The 11,605-nt window shown below is 46.3% G+C and overlaps 1 protein-coding gene across 2 annotated transcripts; it reads right to left on the reverse strand.

Annotated features, from left to right (window-relative positions):
* POMC (proopiomelanocortin) lies at window positions 1-11,246 on the reverse strand. 2 transcript variants are annotated; one of them, XM_082217926.1, is made up of 3 exons: window positions 11,158-11,246; window positions 4,438-4,581; window positions 1-1,280 (listed from the first exon to the last, which is right to left on the reverse strand). In XM_082217926.1, exons 2-3 carry the CDS (start codon window positions 4,567-4,569, stop codon window positions 597-599), a joined length of 816 nt encoding a protein of 271 aa, XP_082074052.1. In that variant the 5' UTR covers window positions 4,570-4,581; window positions 11,158-11,246; the 3' UTR covers window positions 1-596. The 2 variants fall into 2 exon arrangements, with proteins under 2 accessions (XP_082074052.1, XP_082074053.1); XM_082217927.1 differs by lacking the exon at window positions 11,158-11,246 and adding an exon at window positions 6,682-6,731.
* Between the last annotated feature and the right edge of the window lie 359 nt (window positions 11,247-11,605).

The raw sequence follows: 11,605 nt of genomic DNA on the forward strand, positions 1-11,605 counted from the left end.
TTAGTTTGCAAAAAGATGTATTATTGTTATTCTCAGAATTATTATTTTATATCTTTTAACCCTTTCATTTACAGTATTGTACAGCTGGTTCGAAATACGAAAATACTCTGCGCCCCTCCAAAAGATAAGGCTTCCTTCCTGCTTCGTTCCGCAGACACCACAGATGGGAGATTAAGCCAGGCTCAGCCGTCCCTGCGCCCTGCAGAGGTTTGGGACTACAACGCCCATCATCCATGCTGGCTGGAGCTGATGGGACTTGTAGTCCGAAACCTCTGGACGGCACCCGGATTGGCCAATCCTGGCTTAATCTTTCGCCAAACAAACCTTTCCTCCCCGCCCCCCAAAAAACACAATAACATGAACACCCAAAAACCAGAATGCAAAGACGAATGTTTATCCTAAGCGGCGAGTTCCACAGTTACCCAGAGCAAGTGAGGACAACGAAAAGAAATGATTATCATTAACAGGGTCTAAATGAGACATGTGCCAAAGGGATCTAGATCTGAGGTCTCCACCACCCCGAACATATAGGGGGTGCTTTTTTTGTCCCTGGTCTCTCTCTCTCCCTTCCCCTCCTCTCTCCTCTCCCCACCCCCCTATTGACCTTTCTTGTAGGCCGTTTTGACGATGGCATTCTTAAAAAGAGTCACTAGGGGCGTGTGGCTGCGCTCAGGGCTCATGAAGCCGCCATAGCGCTTCTTCTTGGGCGGCGCGGGGACATTCCACCGAAAGTGGCGCATCTTGTAGGCCGTGCCGTCCTTCTTGGCCTCCCAGGGTCGCGGGCCACCACCCTCTTCCTCCTCCTCCTCCTCGGACCGGGTGCCCTCGCCGTTCTCCTCGGGGGAGCCGAGTTCGGGGTTCGCCTCCCAGGAGAGGTCCCTGCGGAACTCCTGGGGGTAGCTCTCAGCCAGTTCCTCCTCTCCGTCCTCCGCCGTCGGGTAGACCTTGACGGGCCTCCTCTTCCGCCCCACTGGCTTACCCCAGCGGAAGTGCTCCATGGCGTACGACCGTTTGCCTTCCTGCCTCTCGGGGGTCTCCGGGTCGCCCTGCCCGGCGGTTTCCCAGCTGCCTCGAGCCGGAAGGGCATCCATGGCAGGGCCGTGAGGAAACTCTTCCCGCTTGTGGCCCGGGTCGGTGCCGTTGCCCTTCCCGAACTCGTTCCAGCGGAAGTGGCTCATGACGTATTTGCGGATGCTCTCCGACAGTGGCTGCAGGTGGCCGTTTCCGGGAAAAACGGGGGTTTCTTCCGAGAGACCGGTTCTACAGGCCCTCAGGCATTCCTGCAATGAAGAAAGGGGACAGGGGATGGAGACCCTTGTGGTTAGCCATCAGGTAGCTGTCAAGCTTTATTTGGCAAAGTTGTTAACCCCCATCGTTCTACCCGGACCCTGAGGTCCAGCACCGAGGGCCTTCTGGTGGTTCCCTCACTGCAAGAAGCCAAGTTACAGGGAACCAGGCAGAGGGCCTTCTTGGTGGTGGCACCCGCCCTATGGAATACCCTCCCACCGGATGTCAAAGAGAAAAACAACTACCAGACTTTTAGAAGACATCTGAAGGCAGCCCTGTTTAGGGAAGCTTTTAATGTTTGATGTATTACAGTATTTTAATATTTATTTGGAAGCCGCCCAGAGTGGCTGGGGAAGCCCAGTCAGATGGGCGGGGTATAAATAAATTATTATTATTATTATTATTATTATTATTATTATTATTATTATTATTATTATTTATTATTATTTTCTGGAAAATCTCCAAAAACAAAATAAAGTTTTTAGGAAATTTGCCCAGAAAAAAATCATGTGAGCTACTACTCGCCCGGGTTTCCCCAGACATTTTTACCGAAAATTCAAACTAGACGCCATTTCATGTGTCTTTTCATACTGCATCACGGTCTGGTATGCTGGTTTGACATCATCTGATAAGAAGTGCCTACAGAGGGTGGTGAATACAGCACAAGATATTATGGGCTGTCCCGTGAATCTGCTGGATGAAATAGTGGAAGAACGTTGCCTCAGGAGAGTGAGGAAACTTCTCAGGGATGATTCACACCTTGGCCGGCACTTTCTTGATCTCCTGCGCTCGGGCAGAAGATATAGAAGATATAGAAGCAGGATTAGTCACACCAACAGGGTAAAGAACAGCTTCTATCTGTGGGCTGTTAGGCTGCTGAATGAAAAGATAACACCAGGGCAACTGACTTTTGGGTTTGGTGTTTGTGTGTGTGTCAGTAAACGAGGGGAATTAAGACTAAGAGAGCTGAGTGGGGGGTGCTGGTGTAATCTCACTGTATACAAGTTGTACAAGTGACAATAAAGTATTTCAATTCAATTTCAATTTTTGACGGACGAATCATGGCAGTGCCTGGGACATTCCAGACATATGACAGCCCTACTAAAACAAAAAGGTAAAGGACCCCTGGATGGTTAATTCCAGTCAAGGGCGACTATGCTTGTCTCGCTTCTCAGGCCAACAGAGCCAGAGTTTGACTACAGAAAGCTTTCTAGATCGTGTGGCCAGCATGACTAAACCGCTTCTGGCGCAACGGGACACCGTGATGGAAGCCAGAGTGTCCGGAAACGCTGTTTACCTTCCTGCCACAGCAGTACCTATTTAGCTACTTTCGCTGGCATGCTTTCGAGCTGCTAGGTTTAAGCACAGAAATACCGATATTGGTTCACTGGAAAGACGATGTCATGGTCCCCTTCGATCAATGGGGAGAAGATACGACAACTCTGGCAACATACGAACGGATTCCTTTTAGACACAGATTGTGTAGGGATGAATTCGACGGTGTTTGGGATGCATTGATAGGAATTATAATGACTTGTTGCTTTTTTGTTAGCGCATTTATTAATTTTCCAATAAGAACATCCAATTAACATATCAAATCACAATCCAATACAGTGGTACCTCGGGTTAATTCGTTCCCGAGGTCCGTTCTTAACCTGAAACTGTTCTTAACCTGAAGCACCACTTTAGCTAATGGGGCCTCCCGCTGCCACGCCGTGCCGCCGGAACACGATTTCTGTTCTCATCCTGAAGCAAAGTGTTAACCCGAGGTACTATTTCTGGGTTAGCAGAATCTGTAGCCTGAAGCGTATGTAACCTGATGTGTATGTAACCCGAGATACCACTGTAAAAATAAAAAACTAAAATAAAAAAGTCCTATTGTCTTCCAAATTATAATCTTAATTTTATGACTTCCCATGCTCTGAATTCCGAAACTTTTTCCAAATCACAGTCCTGCCTCTCATCTCTCACCAGTGTTTTCAGAACTCCATATCACGATTTTATCCCCCACATAGGAATTATAATGACTTGTTAATGATTTTTCATTTGTTGGAATGATTCTATTACTTACGTACAGGAGTCTCTCCACTTACATGGGTGTTGCGTTCTAGCACCCTGCATGCAGGAGCGAAAATGGGAAAAGTAGGGAGCACCTTCTAAACACTGTTTTAAGGCCCGCCCTGCCACTCTCTCTGCGATCTGTGCCAAAAAAGACTGTGCCAAAAATATCCGCAACTGGAATTGAACCTCTGGGGCTGGCAGGAGGTTGGAAGATGCTCAGAAAAGCTGCTGCTGTGCTACCCCATACTTTGGCTCTTAGATGGGGAGACTGAGCACCCTAAACAAAGCTGTAAGTTGGGTCTCTTTTGAATTCTGGTGCTGGAGGAGACTCTTGAGAGTCCCATGGACTGCAAGAAGATCAAACCGATCCATTCTGAAGGAAATCAGCCCTGAGTGCTCACTGGAAGGACAGATCCTGAAGCTGAGGCTCCAAGACTTTGGCCACCTCATGAGAAGAGAAGACTGCCTGGAAAAGAGCCTGATGTTGGGAAAGATGGAGGGCACAGGGAGAAGGGGATGACAGAGGACGAGATGGTGGGACAGTGTTCTGGAAGCTGCCAGCATGAGTTTGACCAAACTGCGGGAGGCAGTGGAAGACAGGAGTGCCTGGCATGCTCTGGTCCAGGGGGTCACGGAGAGTCGGACACGACTAAACAACTAAACAACAACAATAAAGTCGGGTCTCTTGAGGGTTTCCTCCACCCTCACCAATGCCCTCTTTGGGCTCCAGGGTGGGTCTACTTCTGCCTTCCTGTGCTCTCAACTGTTTTTAGAGGTAAACTGCCACGGAGCAGGGAGGCTCGCCTTTGGTATCACTGCTGGTGGACATTTCCTCCTCTACAAGCATGCCTCACAGCCCCCCCCCTTCAAAGGCACTCAAGCCAAGCGGCCATCGCCGTATCTTGTGGCAGGGAGTTCCAATCATAGAATCATAGAATCATAGAATCATAGAGTTGGAAGAGACCACAAGGGCCATCGAGTCCAACCCCCTGCCAAGCAGGAAACACCATCAGAGCACTCCTGACATATGGTTGTCAACCTCTCTCCAAGTGCTTCTCCAAGTCCTGCGACGGCCCCCTGCCCACTTACCTCGACCTCCGCTTCCGTCTCCATGTCTCGGCACCAGCCGCTGTCCAGGCAGTTGTTGGGCGCTCCTCCCACCAAGTGGATGAGCAGGACGCCCAGGGCAGCCCAAAGACTGCTTCCTTGGAGTCTCAGCATCTCTGGGGAGGTCTGCCAAGACAGAAAATAGGGGTGCCATATTAAGCATAATAGCAGCTTAATACACCAATGAACTTACGGTAAGTCTGTTTTAGATTGTAGCCTATGCATTTTACATGGAGGAAAACCATTCAGGCAATATAGCACCATTCTCACAATCCGTAGGAATTTAATTTCCTTCTGCGCTTTGTACTCTCATACTGCGACTAAAAAAAGGTATGGCAAAGGTTTATAGATAATGAAATGCATTGGGAGCAAATGTAGAAGTTTGCCTTGAATTGTCTATCTTTAAGAACCGAATACTTTAGTTATATTACACTGATAGCTAATAAGGATGTACAGAGCAGTATTTCTGTCAGTATCCTAACCCATAATATGTGGGTTAAATGTGACTCCATAACTGTCCTACAATTACATTAAACACTATTCTGGAATAAATTTTTAAAAAGCATAATAGCAGCAAATCCTGGTTATGTGTCACAGCTAAGCATGCGAGCAAGTGAATGTGTGCTCCATGTCTCTCTCTCTATTATATATTCTATAAATTTCCCTGGAGACACCACAAAGACGCACTATGAAAGCCTATATTCCTGTACATAAAAGTAAAGGTAAAGGGTAAAGGGACCCCTGACAATTAGGTCCAGTCGTGGCCGACTCTGGGGTTGCGGCGCTCATCTTGCTTTATTGGCCGAGGGAGCGGGCGTACATGTTCTGGGTCATGTGGCCAGCAGGACTAAGCCGCTTCTGGAGAACCAGAGCAGCACACAGAAACGCCGCCTACCTTCCCGCTGGAACGGTACCTATTTATCTCCTTGTACATACACAAGTTGGACTGGGTTGGACTGGATGACCCTCAGGGTCCCTCCCAACTGTAAATTTCTATGATTCTGTGTTCTCATTAAGGGATCCACAAGTGAGTGCGCTGGTCTTTGATTTTCTGCAGAATTTGTGAAGGGAATGAAGCTCCACCAAATCTCCAGCAACAGGGCTTTGCTCCTGCTAGCCATAATTATTATTATTAATAATAATAGCTGAGGCTCCAATCCTTTGTCCATCTCATGAGAAGACTCCCTGGAAAAGACCCTGATGTTGGGGAAGATGGAGGGCACAAGGAGAAGGGGACGACAGAGGACAAGATGGTGGGACAGTGTTCTCGAAGTGACCAGCATGAGTTTGACCAAACTGCGGGAGGCAGTGGAAGACAGGAGTGCCTGGCGTGCTCTGGTCCAGGGGGTCACGAAGAGGCGGACATGACTAAACGACTCAACAAGAACAACAAATCAATTAATAATAATAATAATAATAATAATAATAATAATAATAATAATATATTATTTAAACCCCACCCATCTGGCCGGTTTTCCCCAGCCACTCTGGATGGCTTCCAACAGTATATATTAAAAACACGATAAAACACCAAACATTAAAAACTTCCCTAAATTTGTGGATCAGTTTTTCCACAAGGGCAATATTCCATCTTCTCTTGTACAGTGGCACCTTGGTTTTCGAACGTAATCCATTCTGGAAGACCATTAGACTTCCGAAACGTACAAAAACCAAAGCATGCATTTACGAAAGCATTTACATCCGGAAAACTCAATACGGAAGCCTCCTGGCATGTTCAGCTTCCAAAAAGCATTCCAAAACCAAAGCAGTTATGTCCAGGTTTTTGGCATTTGAAAGCCAAAACACTTGGCTTCTGAGACGTTCAAAAACTGAGTTTCCACTGTACCAAGAGTTTGAGTTAGCACCTTCCTTCCAGAATGTTGCCACTAAAATAAATCCCCTTAGTGGTTTAGCCACTGAGTCCTGCTTCTCGTTTAAATACAAATTCAGTAACGCAAGCTCTGGAGACCTCGCAATATGCTGGCGAGTAATTTCCTTTATCTAATTACACACTTATTCCCCCAAAATTGCCAGTTTTATGCATGCCCCTGGTCCAGATCTCACTTTAGTAGAAGAACCTGGCTAACAGATCATAGAACTGTAAAGTTGGGTGGGGTCCCCCAAGGGACATCCAGACCAACCCCCCGCAACTCAAAGCAGGGCTTTTAACGTGGCTGCCCCTGTTCTGTGGAACAGTATTCCTCCAGAGAGACAACAGGCACTCACAATCTGCACTTTCTGGAAAGAGCTGAAGGTGTTTTTGTTCCAACAGGTTCTTCCAGATGATGAAATAATAATAATAACCTTAATAATAATAATAATAATAATAATAATAATAATAATAATCTACTATTTGTATCCTGCTCATCTGGGCGGCTTCCAACAAAGATTAAAAATACATTAAATGGGTCTTTATCATGGACTGTCTGCTTGCTAAGGTGTCAGTCTTGTTTTAAATGTATTTGGCTGCTTTTGTAGATATATATTTCTGTTTTACAATTTAGAATACTCATTTAAACATCCTTAAGATATCAATGACTTCCCTTCTCTTTCCATGGTTTATTTTGCATATCATAAATCCCTGCTTATTTTACATAAACTATACCATTCAGTATTCAATTATTACATCCATCAAAACTTATTTACACTGTTGAATTTATCTTAATGCTGCCAGTGTTGTCAAGTGTAGACAATTCCCCCCCATATATTCAATAAACATTTTCCAACCTTCTCTAAATGTATGTTCTTCTTGTTCGCTTAATTCTATATGTTAAGTCTGCAAGCTGCATGTATTCGATCAGTTTAAGCTGCCATTCTTATTTACAAACTTACTCGTTTTCCATTTTTGGGATAACAAAACATGGGCTGCCTTAGTGGCGTACATAAATAACCTTTTTAACTGGTTTTAATATTTTGTGTGTAAATTGCCTAATGACTGATGTTAAAGGCGATTAATAAATGAATTGCAATGACACTTAATAATCCTCATCTTCTTTGGGAGCCATCTAAATTCTGAAGCTGCCCCTGTTTCAAGTGGGAGGGAGTTGCATAGTTTAGCCATGTGCTTTAAGAACGTAAGACTTTAAGAACGTAAGAAGAATCTGCTAGATCGGGCCAAAAGGAAGCCCACCCTCCTGGCTAGTAACCATCAATAGCCTTCCCCCCCCCAAATGAATTTGCCTAATCCTCTTATTAAAGCCATCAAAGTTGTTGACCTAACCTGGGGAGAAAACAGCAAAGACCTGATGAATAGAGCACAGCAGATGTTATATTTTCTGAGAAGCCTCCGGAAAAACAATCTCTAAAAGGACCTGTTGATGGCATTTTACCATTGCACTGTGGAGAGTGTATTAACTTATGTGTGTGTGTGTGTGGTTTGGGAGTTGCACGATCAGGGAAAAAACAATGCTGTCCAGGGTTGTAAAGACTGTGGAGAGAATAATTGGGCGCACTCTTCCCACCTTGGATCAAATCTACGCTTCCAGGTGCCATAAGAAAGCTGCAGAGATCGCGCAGGATAGTGCGCACCCCAGAAATGATCTCTTTCAGCTTCTGCCTTCTGGAAGAAGGTACAGGGTTATAAAGACTAGGACTAGCCGCCCGAGAAACAGTTTCTATCCAAATGTGATTTTGGTTTTAAACACAGTGTAAGGAGCCTGTAGGGATGTGGGTGGCACTGTGGGTTAAACCACAGAGCCTAGGGCTTGCCGATCAGAAGGTTGGCAGTTCGAATCCCCGTGACGGGGTGAGCTCCCGTTGCTCGGTCCCTGCTCCTGCCAACCTAGCAGTTCGAAAGCACGTCAAAGTGCAAATAGATAAATAGGTATCGCTCCGGTGGGAAGGTAAACAGCGTTTCCATGCGCTGCTCTGGTTCGCCAGAAGCGGCTTAGTCATGCTGGCCACATGACCTGGAAGCTGTACGCCGGCTCCCTTGGCCAATAAAGTGAGATGAGCGCCGCAACCCCAGAGTCAGTCACAACTGGACCTAATGCTCAGGGGTCCCTTTACCTAAGGAGTCTGTATGGGAGTATATTGTATTTAAAAATGGGGTATCAGAGTTTTTAGGGGGCTAACCAGGTTGGGATAGCTGGGATAGCAGGCTTGTTGGTTTTTGAATGTCTTATGTAGATTTTTCAATTTCGTTCTGTATGGGACAATGACAATAAAGATTATCGTATCGTATCATTGTATCATCATTGCCTCCTGAGGAAGCGAGTTCCATAGTTCAACTGTGCAAGGCCCTTTGTTTTCCCTGTCCCGAATCTCCCAATGTTCACCTTCATCGTGTTCTAGCGCTGTGGCAGAAGGAGAGAACCTTCTCTCCATTTCCCTTTGGTGTGATGCTCCTGGGCTCACCTGTCTTACCTGTATTAGGAGGTTAACCACCTAAACTTACCGTCCAGCTGCTGTTTCCATGGCAAGGTAAAGGGATGCAGGAGGTTTTGAGCACTCTGGCTGCGCTATAAAAAAAGGATGGGCATTTCCAGTGCTGGGGTGGAGGGGGGGTAAGGTTTTTTTGGACCAGAAATCAGTACAGAAAAGTCAACAAACAGATCAAGGGAAACAGAAGGTTTCCAACTACAAATTTTAGAAGTTGGAGCCCATCCCTTCGGTTCTGCTGTCCTGAAATCTTCCTGCCTCTGAACAATGCAAACATAGCAGTCTCCTCTCCCACAACAGAGGGAAGAAAGGGTATTATTCAATGCTATTGCTACTTGGAGTATAGAATACATGCAACTAACATGAAGTCATTCATTTCAGTGGGTCTACTCTGAGTAAGAATCATAGAAATTTGAAGTTTTAATGTTTCAATGTTGTATTTTAATCTTGTTTTTAAGTTGTATTCATTCAACTTGTTTTTATTTATTGCTTGTGAGCCGCCCTGAGCCCGGCCTTGGCTGGGGAGAGCGGGGTATAAATAAAATTTATTATTATTATTATTATGAGGGCCATCTAGTCCAACCCTCCTGGGTTATCTCCTTTTCCTCAGCGAATTTGATCCTTTTCAATATATCTCACTACAGAACAAAAAAAAGGCATAATTACAAAAGTTGTATCCCCCCACATACAGATTAAAACTATTATTATTATTATTATTATTATTATTATTATTATTATTCTGCTTTCCCTACCCTGAGCACCTTATGTTCTTAAAATTAGATGTGAAGCTGGAAGAAGTGGTCAGGGTTAAAGCTGTTTTTAATGAGGCATAAACAGGTTTTATCCCTTATAAGTTGTGCCATAGCTTTAAAAAGGTGTACCTAGGAGACAGCAATCTTCTGCCTTCTTCAGTTCCAAATGAATAAATCTGCAATAACAACAGTGCCTTCGGGGATCGCATCTACGACTACAGATGTGGATAAAGGCGATTGTCTTTACTCAACCGTGTTTGTGAGGGAGTGAGAGAAACAGCAAGTGTGAGAGAGAAAGAATTAAGTCAGGTGGGGAAAGGGATTTCCGCCTCTTGAGCAACCCAGTTGTGTGGACCGAAAGAAAAGTTTTTGCGTCTGTGCAAAGGTGTAAATTAATATGAATTCACTCTTACAGAGAGCTCCCTTTCAGCTGAATGGGGGAGCGCAAGAGAGAACTAACTCCCTGGTGGATTGGGCCCATTGAAAATGCACCCATTCCAAACAATAAAGGGATCCTTTTGAGCTGCCATATGGAGGATGAAGCAATATTGTTTCCTCCTACTCTGGAGGGTAGGACTCGAACTCATAGCTTCAAGTCACAAGAAAGGAGATGCCAGCTTAACGTCAAAGATAACTTTCTGACAGTGAGAGCCAACGGACTCCCTCAGGAGGTGATGGACTCTCCTATCTTGGAGGTTTTTAAGCAGAGGTTGGGTGGCCATCTGTCATGGAAGAAGAAGAAGAAGAAGAGTTTGGATTTGATATCCCGCCTTTCACTCCCCTTCAGGAGTCTCAAAGCAGCTAACATTCTCCTTTCCCTTCCTCCCCCACAACAAACACTCTGTGAGGTGAGTGGGGCTGAGAGACTTCAAAGAAGTGTGACTGGCCCAAGGTCACCCAGCAGCTGCATGTGGAGGAGCGGAGACACGAACCCGGTTCCCCAGATTACGTGACTACCGCTCTTAACCACTACACCACGCTTTAGCTGAGATTCCTGCATTGCAGCGGGTTAGACTAGATGACCCCAGGACCCCTTCCAACTACATTTCTATGCTTTTATACATGTACAAGTTTGCTTTACCTTCCACGCCACACAGCCTGCATAACAGCGGGGTTGGGCTCGATGACCATCAGGGCCCCCTTTCCAGCTCCACAACCCTACAAAACTCAGATTCTGTGATTCTGCTCCTCTTACCCCAACTCCTGTCTTAAAACTTTCCCTCTCCTTTATTTAATGCCTTGCTCCTCGTCCGTCTTGCCCCGCTTCACAGAACAGGCGAACGGAAAGAAAGAAAAAGTCTTCCTTCTGCATAGCTGTCGACGTTCCCCTTTTCTCGCGAGGAATCCTATTCGGAATAAGGGCATTTCCCTTTTTAAAAAGGGGGAAAGTTGACAGCTATGGTCCTTCTGCCACCTTTGGAGAGATCATCTCCCCACCTCCTTCCAGGCGGGTCAAGGTGAGTGATGAAAGGTGCGGAGGGGAAGAGCGCACCTGTTGGAGTACCACCTGTCCTGTCTGCAGGCGGGCATCCAAGTGGCTGGGCGGTAGAGGAGCCTCGGGAAGACTTACCTGGCGCTGCGATGCCTCGTGGTCTCTGATTCCTCCTCCTGGCGCCGCGTCTGCGAGGTTTCAGCTGCAGCCCGGACCCCCTTTTATATCACGCCGGCGCGTCTCCGGAGCGCGAGCAGCCTTCCGGATAGACCTTTTGAAGCCGCAAGGGAAAGGGGGAGGTGGCCTCGAAGCCTCCAGGTGTGCAAGGGAGCGGGGGGTGGGGATTAGCAGGTGCTTGCCAAAGAGAGAGGGGAATTATTTCTGGGCACCGGTGGCAATTGGAGGTGTGGGTGGATTAGCGTCTCCGTGCGAAGAAGATCGCCAGGTGAGGGCGAGGAAAACCGCCGCCCCCCTCCATCCTCGACCCTTCTAGCTTCTTAATTGGTTCTGCAAGCTCAGAGGATAGCAGGTGACTTAACAAATAAATAAATAGGGAAATCAGAGACTTTTAGCAAGAGAGGCACGC

Source organism: Podarcis vaucheri, assembly GCF_965113315.1.
Source record: "Podarcis vaucheri genome assembly, chromosome: 3".
Taxonomy (NCBI): domain Eukaryota; kingdom Metazoa; phylum Chordata; class Lepidosauria; order Squamata; family Lacertidae; genus Podarcis; species Podarcis vaucheri.